The sequence below is a fragment of the Nesoenas mayeri genome (genome assembly GCF_963082525.1).
Source record: "Nesoenas mayeri genome assembly, chromosome: 9".
Lineage (NCBI taxonomy): Eukaryota > Metazoa > Chordata > Aves > Columbiformes > Columbidae > Nesoenas > Nesoenas mayeri.
This window is the reverse complement of record NC_137557.1, coordinates 2305876-2329781: the sequence shown is the minus strand read 5'-3', so window position 1 is coordinate 2329781 and position 23906 is coordinate 2305876. Positions and strand designations below refer to the sequence as shown.

Here is a 23906-nt window from a genome sequence, read left to right as displayed (position 1 = left end):
ACGTCCCCCGCGCAGCTCCCTCCCTCTACCCCCTCTCTCCTATTGGCCGCCGAGCTCGGGCTCCGCAGCCAATCGGCGGGCGCGGCCGGCCGGCCCAGAGCGAGGCTGCCCCTGTTTCCCCTCCCCTCCCCCGCTCGCGCCGCTCCTCGCTCCCGGCACGTTCGGCCGCCGGCAGCCGGGGGCAGCGGCAGCGCCGCCCCGAGCAGGCCGGGAACGCGGCGGCAGCGCCTCAGCTTCTCGGCGACGCGGGCCGCGGCCCAACGGGCGTTGAAGCGTGAGCGGGCTCGGCGGCCGCAGCGGCGCCGGGAAGGGGGGGACCCCGGCGGGCTCGGGCAGGGGCACGGGAGGAGGCGGAGGAGCCGCGCTCCCTCCCACCCACCTTCCCCCCCGCTCCTCCCGCCATGGCCGACAACGAGAAACTGGACAACCAGCGGCTGAAGAACTTCAAGAACAAAGGCCGCGACCTGGAGGTAACCGCGGCGGCGCCGCGCGGGAGGGGCCGGCCGGCCATGGCGGCGGGAGGGCGCCGCGGCCGCCGTGTGGCGTCGTTCCTAATCCGCCGGCGAGGGGCCCGCGGCGGGGCCGCGGCCTGCGCTGCCTGGGCCCGCTGCGAGGCGGGAGCGCCGCTCCCCGCCGCCCGGCGAGGGGAAGGGAGGAAGGAAGGCGAGGGAGAAGGGGAAGGGAAGGCCGCGCTGTGGGGCCGGGCGCGGCCGGGCCGTTGGGCGCCGCGCGGAGGCGGGAGCGGCGCGGCTGAGGGGGCAACGGCCGCCCCGCCGGCCCGCCCGGCCCCGCAGCGCCGCCCCGGGGGCTCCCGCCGGCCCCGCCGCCGCCGGGTGACAGGAGCGCCCGGGGGCGGCTCCTCCGCGGGCACCGGCCCCGCGTTTCGCGTAGTTTGGTCCGGCCGCCGGCTCGGTAGAGGTGTTGCCTCGGTGTTGGGCCGGCTACGGCAGCAGTCGTGTTACCCTATGGCTCCAGCTTAATTTTCTGAGGGTATTGAATAATCGCTGTTTGCGCTGAGTGGCCCCTAAAAGCCTGACTCAGGGATTAGGCCCCAGTTGGGTGTTCTGCTCTGTGTCTCCTAAAGATGCTCAAATATATAAATGTATTAATTATTGCCTACACTTTTATAGTAAAGACTATTATTAAAACAAAGCATTTTCTTTTTTTTTTTTCTTTTAACAGGGCCAGTGTTACTATTTTACTCTTCAGTTAGCTGAATGTAGAAACAGTGGTGGCTTGTAGCACAGAGCCTCTAAACTTTCTGGTGGCCGGATTGCTGCATACGTTATTTGAGTAGAGGTGCTTCCTCAACACAGCAGAAGAGATAATTAACTTAGGGTTTCCTTAGAAAATATTAAAATTGAAAAAGAAGTATCAGTCCTTATGCATAAACACTTGGCCAGGAGTGCTGACTGGGGAAACCTGCGCATTGCAACATTGTCAGTGTAGGGTTCTGATCAAGACATGGCTTTGGCTTCTCATTCCTGTTTTTCACTAACCTCAGTATGTGCCCCTATGATTACCATAATATTCTGCTTTTTGGGGTGTTTTTTATGTGAAGGCAACTGTGCAGTATTTCCTTTTCAAAAGTAGAAGATGCATTTATGTTGCTGTCACTCATTAAAACATCTGAGTTTCCCTTTTGGGTAAATCAGAAGTCAGTAATGCCTCCATTTTTAACTTGTCCAAGTATGTTGATAAAACAGTTTATTATTTGGTTATGTACAAATTTTGGTGCTGCCAGAAATGTTGGAAGTGGGAATAATTACCGCAGTGATTGTTTTCTAATAGGGTTGTTAGCTTTGTTAGTAACTACTTGCCTTAAGTGTTAGTTTGGTTTTGTATAAATTGTTATCATTGTATAGGCAGCTGTACAAGAAGCGCATCTTTAGGAAGGTGCACAGTAAAGCCTGTGCTGTTCTAGTAAGAATGAAATTAATGGGAAAATACAGATTTGAATTAATCTGTTTTTTCTCTCCTTTGGTCCCCACGTACTGAGTTTGAAGGTAAGTCAGCTAAAGTAGGGAACGTTCAACGTGAACACATGGGAGTAAAAAGAACACGTGTTTCTCAGGAAGCAGGTGATCTCTTCAGTACTTTTTGAGTTTGCTGATGCACTCTCATGGCCTTCCACATAGTGAAAAAAAACACCGCTAGCCCCTGTTAAATTTTAGATACTGACATCTATCCAACAAATCCTGGACCATATGCTTGGTACCTAAAATAACTACTGTGGATGGCTATTTTTCATACAATAGCTCAGGCTTATGCCTATCATTCTTGCTGATTAACTGCTTACACATCACATTTTTCATGAGTATAAGAGGTGGTGGTAATGTCACTTATAGCCAAGTATCCTGTGGTAGCAACAGTTGCTAATGAGTATTCAGTAAATTTATCACACCTGTGTTTGGGTGCCACTTTTTAGCAGAAAGATGTCTGTTTACTGCATGTAGGAAGCCAGCATTTGATCTTTATCTCCTTCACTCCTCCCTCTTTTTATCTCTGCTGAAATTGTGCATTTAGCCATCAGTTTATTTTCCAAAACTGTGATCTTTTTTCTTTTCCATGACAGTTTACACTTATTCACTATGAGCAGACAAATAATTACTTAGTTTTGGTGAGTCCCAAATTAGTAGATATCTCTAGAAGCTATGAAGGTTTGCCATGTAGCAAATTACAAACTTTATTAAATGCTATCTATAGGATTCCATGTTGTTCACATCAGTCCATTGACGGTTATATTGCTAGCGGTTGCTGTCATATTGTACTTACATTCTGGGTCTCAGACCTTCACAGAAGATTATTGTATAGGTTAGAAAAGACAGGGAATTTCCTGCATTTTGTGCTAAGCATATGTTTAGCTTTTTGGATGCTTAATGAGTTAAAGTTAGACTTTGATTTTTCCAGTCCTTATCAGTGTGCTTCTGAAAATACAAATTCTGGCCTTGAAAAAGGGAAGAAAAAGCAAAACAAACCACCTGTTTTATATAAGATGTTTAGCAAAATTCCTTCATATGCTCAAGTATTGGGTAAACATGCATGCAAGGACATGTTGTGTTGTAAATGATTGCTGCCATGTGTTTCCAGATGACAGATTGGTGGTGACTCTGGGAATAGTGGGATTCATTGTGACTAGAAATATAAAATATTTCCCTGTCTTTTTTTCTTATTTATAGTGCTGCTCAAAGAAATACCGAGTGTAATAAACTTTTTAATACTGGAAGAGTTTGTGGCATGAGAGCAATAATTTGTAGCTAATACTAAGGCAGTATCTGTATGTAGTGTTTATGATTTGTAGTCTAGTATGTTCAATGTTCTGTTAAGGTCTTCCAAGATTTAAGAATTGTGAAGAACTGTGGGGGAAAAAAACCAGTATAGTATTGTTACAGCACTGCAGAAGTGGTCACAGGTTTGTTTTATTTTTAACATCCAAAACCTTACTTAAACAAGTGCTTATCTGGACTTGAAAGCTAGTCAAGGTAACTTTCATCTTGTCTCTTCAATTAGGAACAGGTTTTACTTGGGCTTTTTTTTTTTCTTGAATAAGAAAGGATGAGCTGTTTTTTTTCTTTCAATTTGTGAGTATGACTGTGATGATACCCGATTTTATTTCCAACATTTTTTATGGTAGTAGCATAGACCTTGGAATCAAATACTAGATACAAATACTATGCAAAACCCAGGATGAGTACATATTGTTCGTTGTCTCTGCAATAGACATAGTTTAATGAGCATTTCTTGAGTTAATTGCTGTTTAGTCCTGCTGCATGTTAGGGGTCTTGAGAATAGCCATGCTTCTGGGAAGGTTTCAAAAGAAGATTTGGGGGTTGGAGCGGCTTTTTTTTTTCTTTGCTTCATTTTGTTTTACTAGGCGATTCAGCATCTCATTTTCTGTTGGTGATTGTTGCCTGCTGCAGCATTTGAATTTGACTGACATTTGTTTGCTGAAAGGAAATAAAAAATATTTCATGCATATGATTTCTCTGGAAATACTGGAAGAAATTGATGAATTTCTACTGGCCTTTTCTTCCTTGACTTGCCTGTGCGGTTGGGTGAGAAATTAACAATTGCTTTCATAGTGCCAGCACAGGAGAAGTGTCAAATAGATATTTGTGCTCTGCGATTGAGACACATGATGTGAAATGATGATAATATTGTAATGCAGGGTACTTCAAAACTAATTTTGGAGCAGCCATTGAATCTAGATGTTTTAAGATCAGCAATGTCAAGATTTTCAGAGTTGCCAGGAGCATTCACTGGACTTGTAATACTGACAATATATTCGAGAACACCAAGGAAGCTTCAGGGGATTGAAGGAAGGGTAATATTATGAGATATACTGGCTATCTCAGGTAGGTAGAAGCTTTTCAACCTTTTCTGTATCCCACACAGAGTAGTTTGCTTGTGGTTGAAATATGGAGGAACTGAAGGAGAACAGGAATTTTACTCACTGAGTTAGTTAAAAATAGGTTCCTTTAAGCTGACTTGTAGTTCTGTGGTGAAGCTCATCCATTTTGTCATTTAAAAATCATACTGAAGATATTTGTTTGCATAAGGCATTTTATTTGGCATGCACAGCTTCTCTAGGAAAAACTAGAATGACAGCATGTACTATGTCATATTGATTTTTATTTGTTTGTAATCGAGAGTCCCATTACAATTCTGAAGGGGGAACAGTTGCTGAGATGTGTTTTCTGGTGGTATCTTGTGGAGATTGTGTTGGCTTTACAATCCCATGGCACTTTTATCAGTGATCTTGAGAGCAGACTTCATTGCTCCAGTCTGCAAATGAGCCAGAATTAGTATAAGAAGGAAATAATGGCTAGAGGTGGGCCTAAATCACTTGACTAAAGTGAATGTCAAGAGTATGGATCTTTACCAAATCCAAATATGAAATTACATGTGTCCGAGGGGTTTTTTCCTTGTGTTGTAGTTAGTGCCTTTTGTACCTGTGAAGAGTAAGAGAAAGTTTGTTAGTCATCGCTGTGGTTGCTGCACTGGATGTTCTGGGTTACAGACCAGTTTCCTCCAACTGGGCTCTGCAGACTGGGTGCTCTCCCAGTAGCTTGTGAAGTGAGTAAGCAGTTTATGCACAGGGCAAGTGCCATACAGTTCACAAAAGGTTTTGGAATAAAGAGTCTGTTTCTTCTTGCACGCACTCCCCCACACCCCATTTTTTTGTTTGTATTTTGAATCACTAGCATAGTGACTTTTCTAGGAAGGAAGGAAGGATGGGCAAGCAGCTCTGCTTTAAAGTAACCATTGCCTTTGCAGTTCCACAACAGAAACAATGTGCTTTCAGAAACAGTTCACTGAAATGAGAGGAATTGGTAAAGTTCTACCATTATTTGCGAGCTATCAGACCTTCCTGTTGTAGATGCTTAAAGAGAGCTACTTGAGTGAAATATTTTATAATAGAAAACAACAACAAAACAAATTAAAAAAACCCACTACTCTGCAAAACAGCAAAGATGGGCTGTGTGCATGACGGGGTCTGAGTTTGAGAAGCAGTGACTGAGAGGTGGAGGAGGGCTCAGGATACATGAGCTGAGCACAAGCTCCAGTTGTATGCTCATGTACTTGGGCTCATAGATCTGAGCTGCTCCTGGATGTGGAGAGTAGAGCATTTCTTCTGTAGCTGGTGGTGTGAAAAACACTAGATTTTCTCAGGATCGTGCTGGCATCAGCTGACACAAGATTTTAACGATAAGCTGAAGGGCTCAGGAATGACTAATGGTCAGAAAATAACCCATACGGTAAAACTTAAGCTAAATATAAGGATGGAGGGTAGCAATCGTAGACTGACAGAAATAGATCAGATCATTTGATTTTTTCAATGTAGCAAACGAACAGGTTCCAATGACTGAAAGAGCCACATGAATTCATACCGATATGTGTTTTGAAATTGGAACACTTTGCAAGGACCATTCTGAATTCTGTTTCTAGAAACTTTTAAGTTGAGATTGGTTACCTACTCAGTTGTGTTAGTGCAAGCCGAGAACTGATTCAGAGAAGTCTAACAATCAAGTCAAATCTACAGAACAGAAGGGAGAATCTAGTTTTACCATTCCATCTGCCAAGGAGCCGTTATACCCAGTTTTCTGACCTTCAAGCTGTTTTCCAAAAGAAAACACAAGTTAATCTTGAGTCTGCTTGTCATTTTAGTTTCTCCAAACTATCTGTTCCATTTCTAGGCCAGAGTAATGGTGCTGCGAAATTCCGTGACAGAGCTAACTTCAGTTCTTACTTGTTGTGCTTTTTGTCTTCCTAGGAGGAAGAGCAGTGTAAGGTTGGCCAAGAATAAATATTTTGTCGACCAGCTACTGTTTACACAGAAAATTGTTTTAGTGGCACCCTGTTTTTGTAAATTGTTCTTAAGAGTGACTTCATTCGTTGATTGTATTTCATGTGGAGGCTTTTGAGAGTCCAAGGTTTGCTGCTCCTCTTCAGAAACAGGCAGAAATTGAAAACAAGTGCTTGTCAGCTTGTGTCTGGAGAGAGAATCTTCTTGTTCTAGAGTTTTAGGATTTTTTTTGAGCCTGATCAACTGCATATATGATTTTTCAAGTCAAGAAACTTTGAAATGACATGTCTGAGGCTTTTGTTTGGGTCCTGCTCATCTCTCCCCGTATTTCTGTCACGCACACAAATATGATTGTCCAGAAGGTGTGTTATCACATGAGTTGGAATACATCTCCTTTTGGGATCACTAGTAACTGTAACTATTGCTTTTAAATATCCTTTACAGCTTAATGTCCTGTTGTAGTTGGTGTTCCAGAAATTCTGTTTTCTACTCCTTGAAAATATACATTGAGTCGTGCTTTTGGTTGGCAACAGCTTTTCTGGGACCAGTAATGTCATCATTGAAGTCTGGCAAGAAGAATCTTTCTTGCACTAGAGCTTTTCTATGGGTGTGCTTATTTTCTTAGGTTACAGTAACACTTGTGATTGGTAAGGCATTAATTGACAGTGTTGTGAGATCATCAGGGACTTGGTAAAATTCTGCAATCTTACTATCAGATATTTTCCTCATTTTATTTTCTTCCTGAATATGCCAGGTTAGACTTTGGAGCAACTACACCGAATGCTACATTGCAGGCTGAGGGCAAGAGTCTGTAGTAGATCTGTCGGTTGTAAAGCTGCAGCATCATTCCAAAGCCCCTAAATAGTGAATGGATCAGCTTCTCCAGGAAGGCAACAGCACTTTGAGCACAGAGTAATGACTGTTGAGTGCTTCTTGCCTTCAACTCTGTTCTTCAGTTACCACTCGTCATTCAGGTGGGATGTGTGTCCTCCTGGGTGAATCCTAGGCTGAGCTTTCCTAGGCTGAAGGCACGTGAAGCCAGCCTGCGTTGTTAGCATCCTGCCATGCAGGCAGGGGACTCTGCTCCCCAGCATTGCTGCGACGCACATTTTGGAAAGCTGAAACATGAAGTACCAGGTGATGATGCTGGTAGTCTGTAATTCGGTGTTTAACAAATGCATCTGTAGGACAATAGCTGCTGGAGAAACTTTTCTGCATGTTGTCAGTATAGAAACTTTGACTTGAATCTACTACAGAATACTGCAAGTGTATTTGTAAGACAGGTATTAATTCAGATAATACCTATTGGGCCAGAAAAGTGTTAATTAAAATTTATTGCTAGTTAAGTATGTATTTTTTTTCTCTTTAGAGATTACACCTTTGAGATTCTCACTCTCATTTCAAATATTTCTCAGAATTCTTCAAAAGCTTATCTAGTAATGGAGAGTAGGTCTGTAGCACTGAAATAAACTCTATCTCCATACTGTTGACCTCATGTAGCAGACATGACTTCTTACAGGTTTAAAACCAAAAAAGCCATGTATTAGACTCGGCTGTTACTTCTAATTTTGATTGACCAATTGAATTATCGTTCTTTAAAGATGCACATATTTCCTGGAAACTTACTTTGGTGCTTTTTAGCGTGGGACAGTTTGTACTTGCTTATTATGGCTCTTATCTAGTTGTTCCAGGTGCTGCAGCTGCATTAAATCATTAAATATACTTGTGTATTTGGCGTTTTATACAGTGGGAAGCTGTAGTTGTGTGGGTGTGTTGGGTTTTTTCCTCCTGCCTGTTTTTCCCTTGATGAACTGCAGTTTTGGTCCTCAAGCGATGAAAAGTTCTACCTCCAAAGGAACCATCCCTTTTCCACTCGCCTCTTTTCCTACCTGTTTCCATCTTAACTCCTTCCTTTGGGAACGTAAAGTCTTGTTCAGAGCTGGAAATTTGATTCTGATGAAGTCCACATTCTTTTCTATAATAATTATGCTTCTGAAAGTCAAGCTTCTAATCCTTATCTTCAGAGCTGCTGCTTATTGCTGTTCAGCAGCTCTCTCAACCGTTCCTTTCCTTGTGTGTTAACATGATTCCTTATGCGCTGGAATTTCAAGTGTTCTCTGAGCTTGCGAATGGTTAAGTCACAATAAAAATGCAGTTGTTCTTAACTTTGTGCTCCTTCACCGTAAAGTTCAAAATGTAGAAGAAAATCACTGTAGACTGATTATTTTTTTTGATGTTGCCCTTTCTTAAAAGGCACTTGTTTATTCCCTGATTCCATATACCTATTTTTCTTTAACATAGATCATGGAATGGTTGGGGTTGAAAGGGACCTTTAAAGACCTAGGAGACTGTGTTTTACTGAAATAATACAGGTAGAAATAATATACTTATCTGTTTCCTGTTGGATTTCTACTTGTAAAATGAAAATTAAATCCTGTGTGCACAGGTACTGTTTAAAGTGCGTGAACTTGAAAATAGTTGTGCAAGAGCTTTTAAAAATTACTTGGTCTAGATCCAGATTATAATTCACTTCGATCTGGTCTCTTTTCAGACTATGAGAAGACAAAGAAATGAAGTTGTTGTGGAGTTGAGAAAGGTGAGCATGATTCTTATCAAATGGGGTTCGGCTGGATTGATATTTCAGTAGAATTGAAGAGTTTTTGTTAAAGGCTTAGGAAAAAAGAAGATACTGTTGTGTGTTCTTTCTGTAGTCCACCAAGAACACTCTTCATAAGCTATTTACTAATTCTGTGAAGGTACTTTGGTTTAGAAAGAAGTTATAAAGTTACTGTACCTGGTACAAGAAGTTCCATAGGTTTTGTCCTGAAAAACAGAATTTTGTTTGTAATCTATTGAAGGGGATAATTCTTGCTTCTGCAGCTAAGGTTTTAATTTTAAAATCTTGGAAAAAATTGGTATTTTCTTTTGAAAGTTGGATGTTCCTGCTAATCTGTAGACAGAAAGCTGTTTCCTTTACCAAACCATTATTCAACACACGAGTAAGAGTGGAAGAGTGTATGTGTGAACATAACACTATTTAGAATTGTTGGAAAAATAGCTCTTGAGAAAAGTAATCAAAACCTGAATGATTTTACTTCAGGGATGAGCAGGAAACCAGCCTCTGGAAATGGCCTTGTCTTGTTATAAATAACGAGAAATAGGTCGTAGTGTCAGTGTTGATGGATGTGTGCACAGGAAGCTTCCAGCAGAAGTAGTTACTGCTGTGGATAAAGTTGGCTGGAGGATTTTTCTAGGAAGAAGTGATTTCCAAAATGTGTGACCCTTTCCAACTTTTAGGATGTTGGAAATGTTAACAGTATCAGTGAAAGCATGTCTTTGATGTTTGTTTAAAACAGAAGTTTCTATTCCCTTCTTAACACCCCCCACACCACTTAAATCAAAGTTTTAAAGGTGCTAAATTATTTTTCTTTAAGAACAAAAGAGACGAGCATCTTCTAAAGAGGAGAAATGTTCCTCATGAAGACATCTGTGAAGATTCTGATATAGATGGCGACTTTAGAGTGGTAAGAATGACATTAACTCTCAAGCGTGTCAACTTTTTACATACTTAAAAGGCATTTAGCATTTCTAACTGCATTTGTCTCTTGTTTTCTAGCAAAACACTTCCTTGGAGGCAATAGTACAGGTAAAAATAAAATTAATTGTTTGAACATTCTTCATGTCATGGTGACAAATATGTGAAACATCTAAATTCTCTTTTATTTTAGAATGCTTCAAGTGACAACCAGGGTATACAGTTAAGTGCTGTGCAGGCTGCAAGGTAAGAACACACTTTTCTCAAATACACTGCTTATATACTTATTTTATTGTGCTCTTAAGTTCAGAAAATGTGTTCTAGCTTAAATAGAAGTACGATGTCATTTACTGATTTTAAAAAAGAAAGATTGATAAATAGAAGTTTACCAAAAACTCAAAATACCTGTGTCCTTGACGTAGTCAGGATTTTCAGTATGTATAAATAAATCCTAAGATTTCTTTTAGTGTGATACGTTACACTTCTCACGAGTAGTGTAAAAGGATAATTAGCAGGACTATAAAGTCTTTACCTTTAAATACAGAAAGAACTGCCATAATCCTTTTTCTAATTCTGTCAGGGATTAGGCCACTAAAACCACTTTTGACTTGGAGAGGAATTTTGTGTAGTTGTATGTACTTGAGAAATCATCCTAATGTAGTCTCATGAACTTTGCTTGCATAAATGGAGTGTTTAACTGCTGTTTCATGAGCTGTTGGGTGTTGTTGTAGCAGAAAGCTGTAACTTTGTATTTGTTTTCCCTCTGTGGTGGAGGGTTTTGGTTCAAGTGCAAGGGAAGAATTCCAGATGAAAGAGAAATCAGGGGAACTGGAAGTCACTTGGACTTTTGGGAGTTAATGTATTTAAAACTGATGGCAGAAAGAGTTTCTATGCCCGTTTTCATTGGGCATCTTGCCTTCATTAAAAGATTTCATCAACTCAGGGTAGCATCACGTAGGACACACTTTACTATAGCTGATTTAAACCAGATTGGACTAAAATACACCAGATGAAGCTTGATTTAGAATGAAATAGGCATCTCCACGTGGATTTCTTACCATTTTAACTATTTTTAAAAACTGAAAATTAATTCGGAATTAAAGCAGTGCAGTTTACTCTGTTGGAAAAGTATTAAAGTATATTTTAGAGATGAAAGCAACTGCTCTTCAGTCTTGATTGAATCTGTACCATCCTTTGGTCTGGAGCTGGAAGGAAAAATCTTGCCCAAGTCTTATTTTCAAAATATACAACTAGAATATGAGCAACAGAAAACTGATTGGAAGTGCTTAAGAAAAAGCAAAGCCCAAAGCAAACGAAACAACCTCAAATCCCCCAAAACCTGAAGTTTTATTTGATTCTTGTAGTACAGTTCTCTGCCTGTTGAGCAGATGGTTTGTGAATAGGCTGCACTATGGTTGTTCTGGACAAAAACCAGTATTAAGATAGTGGTTTTATGCTTTGGTTCCTTATTTTTTTATAAGCTTGTAGATGTAAATTGTTTTCACTTCTAAAAGCAATCGCCTTTACTTGCCAGTTGAAGATGCACATCTGATTTTTACAAGAGTCTTCAGATAATCTGTGTTCAGATCCTCCCCATTGCTTAGTTTCCTGAAGTATCTCGTTTTGCAGCTCCAGCTTTTCATGTGTTGTGAATAGGCTGATATATGAAGAGATGACTCTGTATAATCTCTCTTCTCACTGCTAGTAAAGTTTGGTGCGGCAGCCCAAGTTGTCCCCTCCAAGAAGCTTCTTTTGTTTTTAATTCCTTCACTGAAGAAAGGTGGAGCTAAAGGGATTAATAATTCAAACAAATCTGTACCTTTCAGTTCATTGCACTAGCACTTTGTGAATCATTGCTCTCTGACATTATATCTTTAGTAAAGAAGAAACAAATTTCTGCTTTTCCTGTCAAAGCAGCTGAGATCTGTTTATCACCTGTGTTGGGTGGAGGAGGAAGAAGCTGCAGGAGGGTGGAACTGAATAACTCCAGTGATCTTTATTTTACTGACTGGTAATAAATGTCGAAAGTAGACTTCTCATCCTGTCTTTTCTCCTTTTCCTAAACAGAAAGCTGCTCTCCAGTGATCGCAATCCACCAATTGACGATCTAATAAAATCAGGAATATTACCTATTTTAGTGCACTGTCTTGAAAGAGATGACAAGTGAGTATTTCTAAAACTCCAAATGTTTAATTGTTACAAGAATTCTCAGTGCTTAGCTAATATGCCTATAGTGTCTGATTTGAAAACTCATGTTACAATCTTCCTTTTTTCTTTGCAGTCCTTCTTTACAGTTTGAAGCTGCATGGGCTTTGACAAACATCGCCTCTGGAACCTCTGAACAAACACAGGCTGTAGTTCAATCCAGTAAGTCCAACAGTATTTGATCGTTGATAACGCACTTGCTTTTGCTTCCACAAAAATAAGATCATGTGAATGAGACTGTAAAGAACATCCACACTCCTGCTTCTCTGTCTCAAGCATGTTCACCAATCTACATGTTAGGGTTGATCCTTACCTGCAGTAGCCAGGCTGGTTGAAATCAAGTGGTCAGTCACAGGCCCGTTGCTGAATGAGCTGCCCAGGAAGTCTCCTGCCAGGTGTTCTACCTCTTCTCTGGCAAGCAGCACCAGTTGAAGTGCCCACCTGCTTTTGTTCTTCATTTTATCAGATTTTAAGTTCCATTTCCTAACAGTGAGTAATCTCTCCTGGAAACTCACGCAATTTTAGCAGGGTCGATATCTGCTGGTTTCCAGTTTTCAAACTTAAAAAAACAAAAACAACAGAAAAAGACAAGAAAAAACTTGAAACAAAACCAATTAAAAGAAAAATTAAAAACCCACAAAACAAACAAACTAAAAAAAAAAAACCTCCTATGGAAGGATTTCCTGTCTCTTTGTGAAGAGGGAGGAAGAGATGTGGACCAAGTCCAGAGAGTGCCTGACATCCAACTCTTCCAAAATCCAGTTGAAGAAAAAAACGCTATCCTTCATATTTTGAGGAATCTGAAGCACGGAAAGGAATTGTTGTCAGACTTGGAATCTCGGTTGCCAAGCAAAGCAAATTTCTGTACTCTGAAACTCAGCCTTAGTTGTAGTACTTCTGTTGGTAAAGCAGATGTCAGTAGGAGTGTCTGCAGGCTTTTTGTATCGAGTGAATAAAACAGCAGAGATTCTTGAGACATATTGAAGAATCAAACACATAGTAAACCAATTCTTTTGGCTAAAAGTCAATAGGAAAAATCCACAGAAGTTATGTTATATGAGATACCAGTAGCTGCAATGGTTCGAATCAGTGTTGTATTGTAGTGCATGCTGCTTCTACCACTAAACATGCTGGGCTTCCAACAATGAAAAGACAGAATTATGCTTAATCTTTAGTGTCTTCCCCCACCATAGCTCTCGTATATTGACTTCTTTTAGAACTGCGTGGAATGAGCCAGCACTGGGCCCTTGTGGCCAGGAAGCCAATGGTACCTGGGGTGGGTTAGAAGGGGGTGGTCAGTAGGTCAGAGAGGTTCTCCTGCCCCTCTACTCTGCCCTGAGGAGACCACACCTGGAATCTTGTGTCCAGTTGTGGCCCCTCGGTTCCAGCAGGACAGGGAACTGCTGGAGAGAGTCCAGCGCAGCCACCAAGATGCTGCAGGGAGTGGAGCATCTCCCGTGTGAGGAAAGGCTGAGGGAGCTGGGGCTCTGGAGCTTGGAGAAGAAGAGCCTGAGGGGTGAAAATACCTCATGCAGTGCTGAAATTTTATTTAAGAGCTAATTATGTGAAATATTTTGCATTTTCAAAGATGTATTTCTTAACAATTGCTTTGGGGTTTTGTCTTTCAGATGCTGTGCCACTTTTTTTGAGACTGCTGCATTCACCTCATCAAAATGTTTGTGAGCAAGCTGTGTGGGCTTTAGGAAATATCATAGGTGCGTGTTACTCCTGCCACTAAAAAGTTCCTTTTGGTACTGAACGAATAAATGACGCAGGATTTTGTGTGTTAGAACTTGGACATGTTCAACTATGAGGCAAAAGGCAGCTGTTAGATGAACAATTACCTGTTTGTAACTTGTTCCTGTTTTCTCTGTTTTGTGTCGAAGCTGTGCACCCATCTTTATGATAGATGCATCTATATAGATATCTCTCTAAATATATATATGCATGTTTCCAAGGCTCATATTCTTTATATGCATTTTAAATAACTGAGGTTTTAAGTGTGCAGAAACCAGACTTTTTATGAATGCCATGGGATGACGGTTGTGTTTTTTTGCTGTCTCTAACAGGTGATGGACCCCAGTGTAGAGATTACGTTATTAGTCTTGGAGTAGTGAAACCACTGCTGTCCTTCATCAGCCCATCTATTCCCATAACTTTCTTAAGAAATGTTACTTGGGTCATGGTCAACTTGTGCCGTCACAAAGATCCTCCGCCGCCAATGGAAACCATTCAGGAGGTGACTGAGTTACTCACTGATCGGTGTAACTGAACTTGAGTATCTGTCTGCCTTAAAAATTAACTGTCAGATGCCTCTTTTCCTCCTTAGATCCTTCCAGCGCTCTGTGTTTTAATTCACCACACAGATGTAAATGTAAGTAACACCAATTAAAGCCAGTTTTGTGTTTAGATATAGTTTTTAAGCTGAAATATAGAGCTTGTCGTGATAAACTTTTTTCTTGAAAACGAACAAAAAAAAAATGAAACAAAACCCCAAATCAAACAAAAAACCATGAAGATCCATCTCTGTTTTCTTTCAGTATCTGGTATGATTTTTGCCTGTTGTTTTTCCTTTCTTTGCAAGTGCTTATTTGCCTGTACTTGCCCTACGCTTAAAATGCAGTTTCTGTTGTAGTTCTGTGAACATTCCTTTACAGATAAATATAGGATTTTTTTGATTAGCACTTAAGTTTGAAGCTGTAATAAAAATCAGTGTAAGTGAAGGGAAAAATTAGTGTCTGCGTATATGTAAAATGTTGGCATCAGAGTAACTTCTGAGGTGTTAAATCCGAACATTAGGTTATTTTAATAGTGAAGGAAATGAGACTTAACTGAAATTATGAAATAGGTTGGCTTTTTTGCCTAAACATAAGTCAGAATTGTTTAATTCTCTGATTCTTAGTAAAGTTGTATCTCAGTTGCTTAAGTTAATGGCAACAGTGCTTTGCCTAGATATGTTTAAATGTATTAACTAAAGCTTGCATACTAATTGCACTATTTAATTTCTTGTATACAAGTAGCTTAAATTAAGCTTATTTGAATATCTTGAAATGGCTGTATTTGTGGATCAGCTAAAGATTGTCAGCTGAAACAATGCTGACTCAATGTTTTTCGTAAGCTGTCACTTGAAACATTCAGATTTAGTGCTGTTTAAATGGGCTTTTCAGTGCATGGGTGCACACATGTGCACACACACACAGAGGAAATTCAGCCTAAGTGCTGCTGCGCCAGGTGTTGTAAAATATTTCAGAGCTTTTCCTAAATTTTGTGGGAGAATGTCACGAAAAAAATAACTTGATGCCATGTAATAAACAGGTGGAAAGTGCCAAATGCCCCTAGTTTAATATTTGCTAGCGTATTATCTTCCTCCTGGGGGGGTGAGTCTTTCATATCTCACATAGTCTACCATTACTTCATGAAAAGAATACATATAATTGAATTGCTTTTATGATACTTTTCAGAATTGAAGCTGTAGTTAGCAGTTTAGCTGTTGTTCTTTCCTGTGGAGTGGAAGGTGTGAAGTTTGTAAAACAAAATGGGGTTTTGCTGTATTGCATCAATCCTGGCTTCACCATGAGAATTGGTTTACATTTTAATTTATGTTGTTTTTTTGGTGAGACTTGTGATATTTCTGTCCTATTCACAAATAAATGTTTTTTCCTGTTAGATATTGGTAGATACAGTCTGGGCGCTCTCATATCTAACGGATGCTGGCAATGAACAGATCCAGATGGTGATAGACTCTGGAATAGTCCCTCATTTGGTTCCTCTTCTCAGTCATCAAGAAGTTAAAGTTCAAGTAAGTTTGGATAATTTTAGGAAAGTGTTGTTCAAAATTTAATACTAGAGAAAGTATTAAAACTGGTTTCTTTTCATATTCATGTTGAAGTTTAAAGAATACTTTTTCCTGTGTGGTACAGCACTTGAGTAAAGCCTTTTGCTCTTTTTAACTTACTGTTTGAAATTATGTGAGCAACTAGAAAAATTTTGATTAAATAGACCTCTTTAAAGAAGGTGTTTTGTTGCAGACTGCGGCGCTGAGAGCTGTAGGAAACATTGTCACTGGTACTGATGAACAGACACAGGTAGTTCTGAATTGTGAAGCTCTTTCACATTTTCCAGCACTTCTGACACATCCCAAAGAAAAAATTAATAAGGTAAGTGACTGCAGAGACTGCAGCCAGCTGATAACTACTTAATATTTGGCTTAGCTGTTTGGGATCCCATGTAATGTAGTGTGATAGAGATTTGAGTAGCTGAATACTTACACCAGTTTATAGCAACAGCAGGCAGAGTGCTGAAACTTGTCTTGACGCAAACGTGTAGACGAAGCTCTAAAGAGCAGCAAACTTGACCTTGACAAGAACGTTATTTTCTGATTCTAACTGATTTTTTATGAAGCTAAAGCTTTATCTTATAATTTTGGCTGTTGACTTTGTTAGAGTTCTTAATATGTCAAATATCACTTTAATTAAACTGACTCTCTTGGAGGTGATGAAATAGAGATAATTGGATGTCTCTCTGAATAGAGTGTGTGTGATAAATGGAATTTAAGTCTTAACTGGGGGTGGGGCATAAGGGGGGGGGGGTGTGTGTGTGTGCGCATGTATAGAAAAGGCTTGAATCGGGGGCACTGATAATGCGGTGCTGATTCCGGAGTGCATCTGAGGCGTGTTGCTGAGTTCTGAGGTGCCACTTTACAACATTGCCGATGATTAAAGCCCAAAGCAAGCCCACCGAGACGAGCCCGAGCATCCTAAAATCTCGAGAGGGTCACTCGTGTAAGTGATCCTTTGATCTGATCTGAGAGACTCAGTTTATTGCCGGAAGGAGGGATAAAATGTCGTAAGGGGTCACGTAGTTTTACGGTTTTCTTAAAAAGCAAACACTTAACCAATAGGTGTTGCATTTTCTTGATGACTTATGCTGAGAAATACTATGAAGTGCGTGAAGAACATGTCTTCTACTGCTCTTATGTCTGGAAAACAGAATGTTGTAATGCACACTGGGGCTTATCTGACCATCACCTGAAAACTGCTACAGCATTCACTCTCAGTAGTAGAATCAATTACAAGTGCTCATTTGTGACTTCTTTTGTCTCCAAATCATTTTTCCTTTTAATCTGTGGATGTGGAGTATTTGGTTGTAACTTGGTAATAATGAAAGAGTCTTGTGGAGTCTCCTAAGTGAGACTGTCCACTTTGTCTCGTCTACTAGAAATTCAGCTACGTACAGTCAAATGGATACGATACCTGACTGTATTGAAGATTGGCTAGTGTGTGAATTGCAGATTGTGTGCATAAAGTCTTGCTGGAGTGGAAATAAGTTACAATATAGAAGACCACGTGAATTACTAATTTTTCGCATCCTTTTATTTTGCAGGAGGCAGTGTGGTTCCTATCTAACATCACTGCAGGAAACCAGCAACAAGTTCAGGCAGTAATAGATGCAAACCTTGTTCCAATGATAATACATCTTCTAGATAAGGTGAGATAACAAGAAGGATTTAAGAGTTTCTTTCTTTAATTGGAGAAAGCAACATTGAATTCCTTGCATTTTGTTTTATGTCATACTTTAAATGTGGGAGGTGGGGGTAAACTACACACTTGAGTATTTTTCTTGTGTTGCAAGATAAAATATAACTGATTTTCTTTTGTGCTGCGAGAGAAATGCCAGATTTATTGGGGAAACAAAGCAGATCAGGGAATCTTGAATCTTTCCAAATCTCATTTCAATTCGTTTTCTCACTTGGTGAACGATGGGGATAGAATCCTTTAATACATGGCATGAAGAGGTCTGGATGGGAACAGCACTGTCTTAGTTGTCAGCATTTTGCCAAAGCTTAAGGACTTCATCCTTTTTTCCCCCACATTATCTGGAAACATATGTAAGTGCTGGACAGTGGCATTTATTGACCCATTAACGCTACCGCACTTACCTAGTCTGGGAGTATTCCAAGTAGTGATCCCTGACACTAGATATCTGTATTCCCTTCAGTTGTTGAGCATTAGTGTCTTTTAAAACACTAGTTTCCAAACCACATTGTGCTCCCAGGGATCTGGCTTGTAACAAAGAAGGGTAGCTAAGAGCATCTTTTTAAACGAGCACAACATTTCTATCTTCCAGACATTTCCTACTTTTGGTTTATTCATTACTTGATTTTTCTTTCCTCAAGTGTGGAAGGAAGTCAGGAACACCAACCTTACGGTGTCTTTGGCCATGACAAAGATATTATATCTTGCCTCAGTTTAGGGGCTGGAGTTGAGACTGAATACTTGTCTTTTCCCCTAAGTAACATATAGCTGTTCACAAATAGTTCTGTTGACTGCCAATTTATTGATCAGCGAGAAAGCAGTTGGAGACCTTTCTCTTTGAATTTAGTAAAGGAGACTCAAATTGAGTAACTTCAGAGGCAGGCACAGTTGTACTGTATATAGTGGTTTATCAAAATTGACACTTACTGCTTATCTCTCACTGTAGTATATGACAGCTTTTGATAAGGAATGCAAGAGAGTGGAGTACTACAGTTTTTATTTACTTTGATGGAAATGAATTTCCCTTCTTTTAAAAACATGGTTACAGCAAAGGGGTGGTAGTCACTTTCCCTGCTTACTGAAAACTGATGTGATACCATGCAGAATGGACTAAACTAAATACAGGCTTTTACTAGAATACTACATAACATAAGAATGGGAATGATTATTTCTATTTATGGTTTTATTTCTAGGGGGACTTTGGTACTCAGAAGGAAGCTGCTTGGGCAATAAGCAACTTAACAATCAGTGGAAGAAAAGACCAGGTGAGTCAAACCTTAAGAAAAAAAGTCCATTATCTTGGGTGCATTTGAGTGGGTGCCTCAGCTGATGGGTTTAGACTTCTGTGCCAGGATGATGGATGCTTGGATTCCTCCCCTGTTCAGTAACTCTTCCCTTTCCCAGAAGGGATTTAAGAGTGAACTTCAGTTGTCGTTTCTGGAGTGACCGGAGCATCAATGGGATTTGGGTGGAAGCTCCTCTGTTAGGATGGCCTAGGAGCTGGGAATGACTGCATTCCAGCTCTGATGAGATTCCTGGTCATTCAACATCTTCCCCCCCACTATAGATAAGAGTGTGATATAATTACAAGAATAGTAGCCATTGAGTAGAATTAGATAGTTTCTTGTAGACTCAGAATATTAGATTTGTGGCAGGGTTTGAATGCTGGAGTCATTCTTCAAAGATGAGCTTGAAACTCCTTGCCTATTCCTGAAAAATTCACAGTATTTCCTACTTGTCTGTTCTAGACTTGAAATATATTTGTAACATAATACATAAATGTTACCTTTTAAAGCTCTGAAACAAGAATTTCTGAAAGTGGCTGCCACAGAATACTGCTGGGTGACTTTGAGTAGTTTGCCATGATTGGACTGGTTTGCCTGGGTGCTCGTGGTGCGTTGTTTGCTTCTGTCACACTACTGATTTCACTGTTTGCTTTTTTTCCCCCCTTAGGTGGCATACTTAATTCAACAAAATGTAATTCCTCCCTTTTGCAATTTGCTGACAGTAAAAGATGCGCAAGTTGTGCAAGTGGTTCTGGATGGACTAAGTAATATATTAAAAATGGCTGAAGATGAAGCAGAAACCATAGCCAATCTTATAGAAGAGTGTGGAGGTACGATGGTTAAGATTTTGGTGCTGTCATTTCAGAAATGAATGGTTTGGCTTCCTGTGAGGGGGGTATGCGTTGGCTTTATTGTGTGTTGGCACAAATGTTATAAACAAATGTTTTTTTGAAAGTGACCTTTTCATGCCTATCAGGTCAATATATTTTGCTTTTCCTAACTAAGTTAATAATCAAATAAAATGTGGATGAGCTGGATGATGGCAATAAAGTTTATTAGGTGCCAATTTTGTAGCGGTGTGGTGTACTTGACCAATTAGGTTCTGTTAATGTAGGGATGATATACTTACCTTTGTCACGCACAAGTCATGTCCAGATGAATGTGGAGCTAGAGAACTTTACAACGGTTGCAGAATTATGATAGCTTTAACTTCCTAATGGCTTTCAGACTTTCTATATATTGGTTGCTATTTGAGTTGACCGAAACTCTTCAAGGATGAAAGAACAGTGATATTAAATTTGGGTACAGGTAAAGAACTGTGGGATTTCATTAACATGGAGTTGAATGGTCTTCAAAATACAAAATCTTGAGGGAGGGAGAAAGCTTAATTGATCGGTAACTGATAGGTGACGGCTGGTGGGGGAGAAAAGAGGTGTTTGTGCCTAAAGTTCTGCTTGTCAGAGCTTCCAAAATATTTATATGTAGTTCCACGCATGTCAGCAAACACTGTACTGGAGCTAGTGGTTATATAATCAAGCTACAACTGATGGCACATGTGCCACTGCCAGTATGTGCATTTGGAATGGCACACCAGGGGCTGAAAAGATGTTTTTGTGGAAAGGGAGTATATCCTGGTGCTTGGCCCTCACCGTATTTCCACAGATTAGCTTAACCGCTCATAGCAAGAAGATGAGGAAAGAACTGTCATTGCTGGAATGGACCTTTTGTACTTTTTTGCGTTTTTTGGTAATGCTGTGTGTTCCCTGATCGCTAATTTATTTCCTCAAATCTCTAAGCTCGTACGCTTTAAGTTCGTCAAATGAGTTTGACAGCATTTTATTCATAGTCATTCTAGTCCTAGATTTGCTTTTAATTACTTTGTATGATGAGCAGTTAAGGAGAGGGAGGTTGTTTTGCCTGAACTTAGTATTTTAACTCTATTACACTTCTTGTGTCTTTATTTTAGGCCTGGAGAAAATTGAACAGCTACAAAACCATGAAAATGAAGACATCTACAAACTGGCTTATGAGATCATTGACCAGTTCTTCTCTTCAGATGATGTAAGTGTGTAATATGGTTCAAAATGAAGGCAAATACTCTAAAGCCTGCTCTGTGACATTCGTTTGGTTTTGCACTGAAGAATGAGCCCTTATTTGAACCTGTTGTGTATTTTGCCATTCTTCATGCTGAAGTATCTAAAGATCTGATTCATAATTTAAGCCTCATCTCTAGGGATTACAATACTAGACTTCGAATAGTTCCCTTATCTGTCAGCTGCTAAGCTTGACGTTACATTTGATAAACTCCCGTCTGACTTGAGTACCAAATCTGAGATTCTGCTTTTTAGGAAACAAACTATTTTGAATATTTTAGTAATTTCATTTTAGCAATGTAACATAAATCAAAGGAAGTTTTGAGATTTGTATGCACCTTAAACGATGGAAGTTACTTGCTTATAAAGGAAATGCAATTGCAGTCAGACGTGAAGTGAGAGGGTTTTCTGCTTGGTTGAAGAACTTTGGGGAGCCAGATGGCTGCAAAAATGGTAGAGCTCAGTTGCATTCGTGCCCTACCAGCTGCACGGAAGTTTATCTTCTGCTAGAGTTTCACCTTTATAGGAACAATGAGACGCAAGTCTTACTTAGCAGATCACATTTTGCATATATAGCAGGACTTGGAATTTAATCTGGTGTCCATTTGGTAACCTGTATACTACCTGTATAAATGGAAACTGCAGTTTCGGCTCAATCCTTACTTGATTTAATGGTATTGGTGTTCTCTTAAGAGCTTTGAGAGTTCATAAAGTGCCAATAAGGATGCTGCATGACCAACAGAATACTTTCCAGGAGTGAAAACTGCACGAACAAGAGAGACTATTGGGTGCTATGTAGCCCACTTACTAAATGCAAGCTCAGACATTTTGGCCTGAATTATTTTGTTGTTCTAGTGCTTTGACTAAATTGGGGGAGGAGAATTGCAAGACTTGATGAGAAGTCATCGATTAGGGGGATAGATGCTTTTTAGGGTTGTCCAGCTCTGTTTTAGTGAGGCTTTTGTCTTTGTGTTCCTACTGACAACGTCCCTGTTCCGTTACAGATTGACGAAGATCCTAGCCTTGTTCCAGAAGCGATCCAAGGCGGAACATTTGGTTTCAATTCATCTGCCAATGTACCAGCAGAAGGGTTCCAGTTTTAGAGTGGTATTTTGGAAGTTAGGTACAATGCAGCACTGAATAAAAAAAAAAAGGTTTGATCCATCAATCTTGGCTCATGGGATCCGCTGCTGCATTAAATCGGGAAAGAAAATGTGAAGATTTCATTTGGAATCACAGAAAAGCCCAAATGAAGTCAAGATGGCGAGTGGGTGCGAGTGAGAATGAGTGGCAAAATGTAATGAAAAACTTCACACTGAATGCTTATTTAGATTGTTCAAAGAAAAAAACAAAGGGCTACAGGTCAAAGATCTTCGGTGCCTAAGAAGGAACAATGACTTACTAGAGCAATTGGGGGGAAATGCAGTACTATCATCATCAAGCCTCGTAAGCATAAGAGAATAGGATGCCCATATAAGTCCAAGGAGAATGAGCCCAGGCCTTGCTATGAAGCACCGTGTGAATGGACAACGTTGAGTGAGTGTCTGGACGCGATGCTGTGGAGCCAGGCTCGTGTTTCAAACGCCGGGGCTCTTCAGTCCCGAAGCAGGCTCCTCGTCCTGGAGTGGCGTGTGTACGAGAGTATGGTTGTGATGCTGTATGTGAACGCATGCAAGCTTGATTCGCCTTCAGGGGGCTGATAATAAACCTAGTAAATCATCAAAATGAGTTCATAAGTGTTAACTTACACTGGACACAAAAACAAAGACCGGTTTAGCAGCAGACTCTGGTTTACTCCTGCAGCCTGTGTTACTTTTTTTTGGGTTTTTATTTTCTTTTTATTTTTTGTTTTTTCCCCTCTTATTTTTCTTTTATTTTCTTTCCTGTATGGCTTATTAGTTGTTTGTAAAGTCAGAATTTCAGGAAGGCTTCCCTGTGCATTTGCACCAGATGAATGTTCGATGTTATGAAAAGCTTTCCATATCATCAAAACTAATTTGTAGATTTTTGCATGAAAAAAAAAACCCATACATTTCCCTTCAGATAGACTGTGTTGCAGTACACAAGTTGCCATAATAGTAGAAAGCAGTAAAATGTGGTAATAAAATCTCATCCTTTTCATTTTCAAAGATAACATGAAGACCTTTTGCATGTGGTAATCTACAGCATAGTTCATTTTTAGATTTTGTTGAGTCCTGTAACCAAATGTTTCTGTTGTGGTAGGATACCGTGCTGTGTTTCAATGTTACTTGTTTTCAAACTTTGTTTTCTATGAAAATGATATGGAAACTTCTAAAAATGAAATTTGGTGCATATGTACTGCCGAATAAAGACCGAAAAAGAGGTGTGAATAGATGTACAAATCAAGTCATGGTTTGAACACCTTTAATATGCCTAATCCAATTGTTTTAGACTCTTTTTATCTTAGATGTAGGCAGCCATGAACAATCTATTTTGAGCCACTTTAGAGAGAAAACTTTGTATTTTTAAAACTTGCACAAAAAGGATGCAAGTGTTTTTATAATTGGAGTAATGCCTCAGTTTTGAGGTTCTGCACACTAAATTCAAGGCAACGTTACAGATTTGTACAAACCGAACTCTTTATAAGGTGGCTCATTGTAGGAAATGCTGTGCCTTCCCCTTTGAGCACAAGTGTTGCATGAACAACAGTTTGCTATAATAAAACATACCAGATTAGCCACCATTAGCATCTATATCTACCTTGTGTTTAAAAAAATCAACTGGTAATTCTGAAACACTGTAGAATGGATAAAGATTATTTTGTGATCATAACTCTTTGTTGGACTAGAGTATTTTTGCAGCATTCCTTGTCATCAGAAACATGGTTAAAGTTTAAAACTAGAAGCAGCGGAAACTAGCTTGTGAAATTTATCCAGTAGAGTGCAGGCTAGGCTGTCTTGGGGAAATAAACGTTAAAACTTGCAA

The 23906-nt window shown here is 39.9% G+C and overlaps 1 protein-coding gene across 1 annotated transcript; it reads left to right on the top strand.

Annotated features, from left to right (window-relative positions):
• KPNA4 (karyopherin subunit alpha 4) lies at positions 1–23906 on the top strand. Its single transcript, XM_080349875.1, has 17 exons — positions 1–470; positions 8859–8903; positions 9742–9831; positions 9924–9953; positions 10036–10088; positions 11910–12005; positions 12124–12209; positions 13676–13762; positions 14117–14286; positions 14377–14421; positions 15715–15846; positions 16076–16204; positions 17430–17534; positions 18775–18846; positions 19535–19697; positions 20834–20928; positions 21965–23906. The coding sequence occupies exons 1-17, from the start codon at positions 402–404 to the stop codon at positions 22061–22063; spliced, it is 1566 nt and encodes a 521-aa protein (XP_080206001.1). The 5' UTR covers positions 1–401; the 3' UTR covers positions 22064–23906.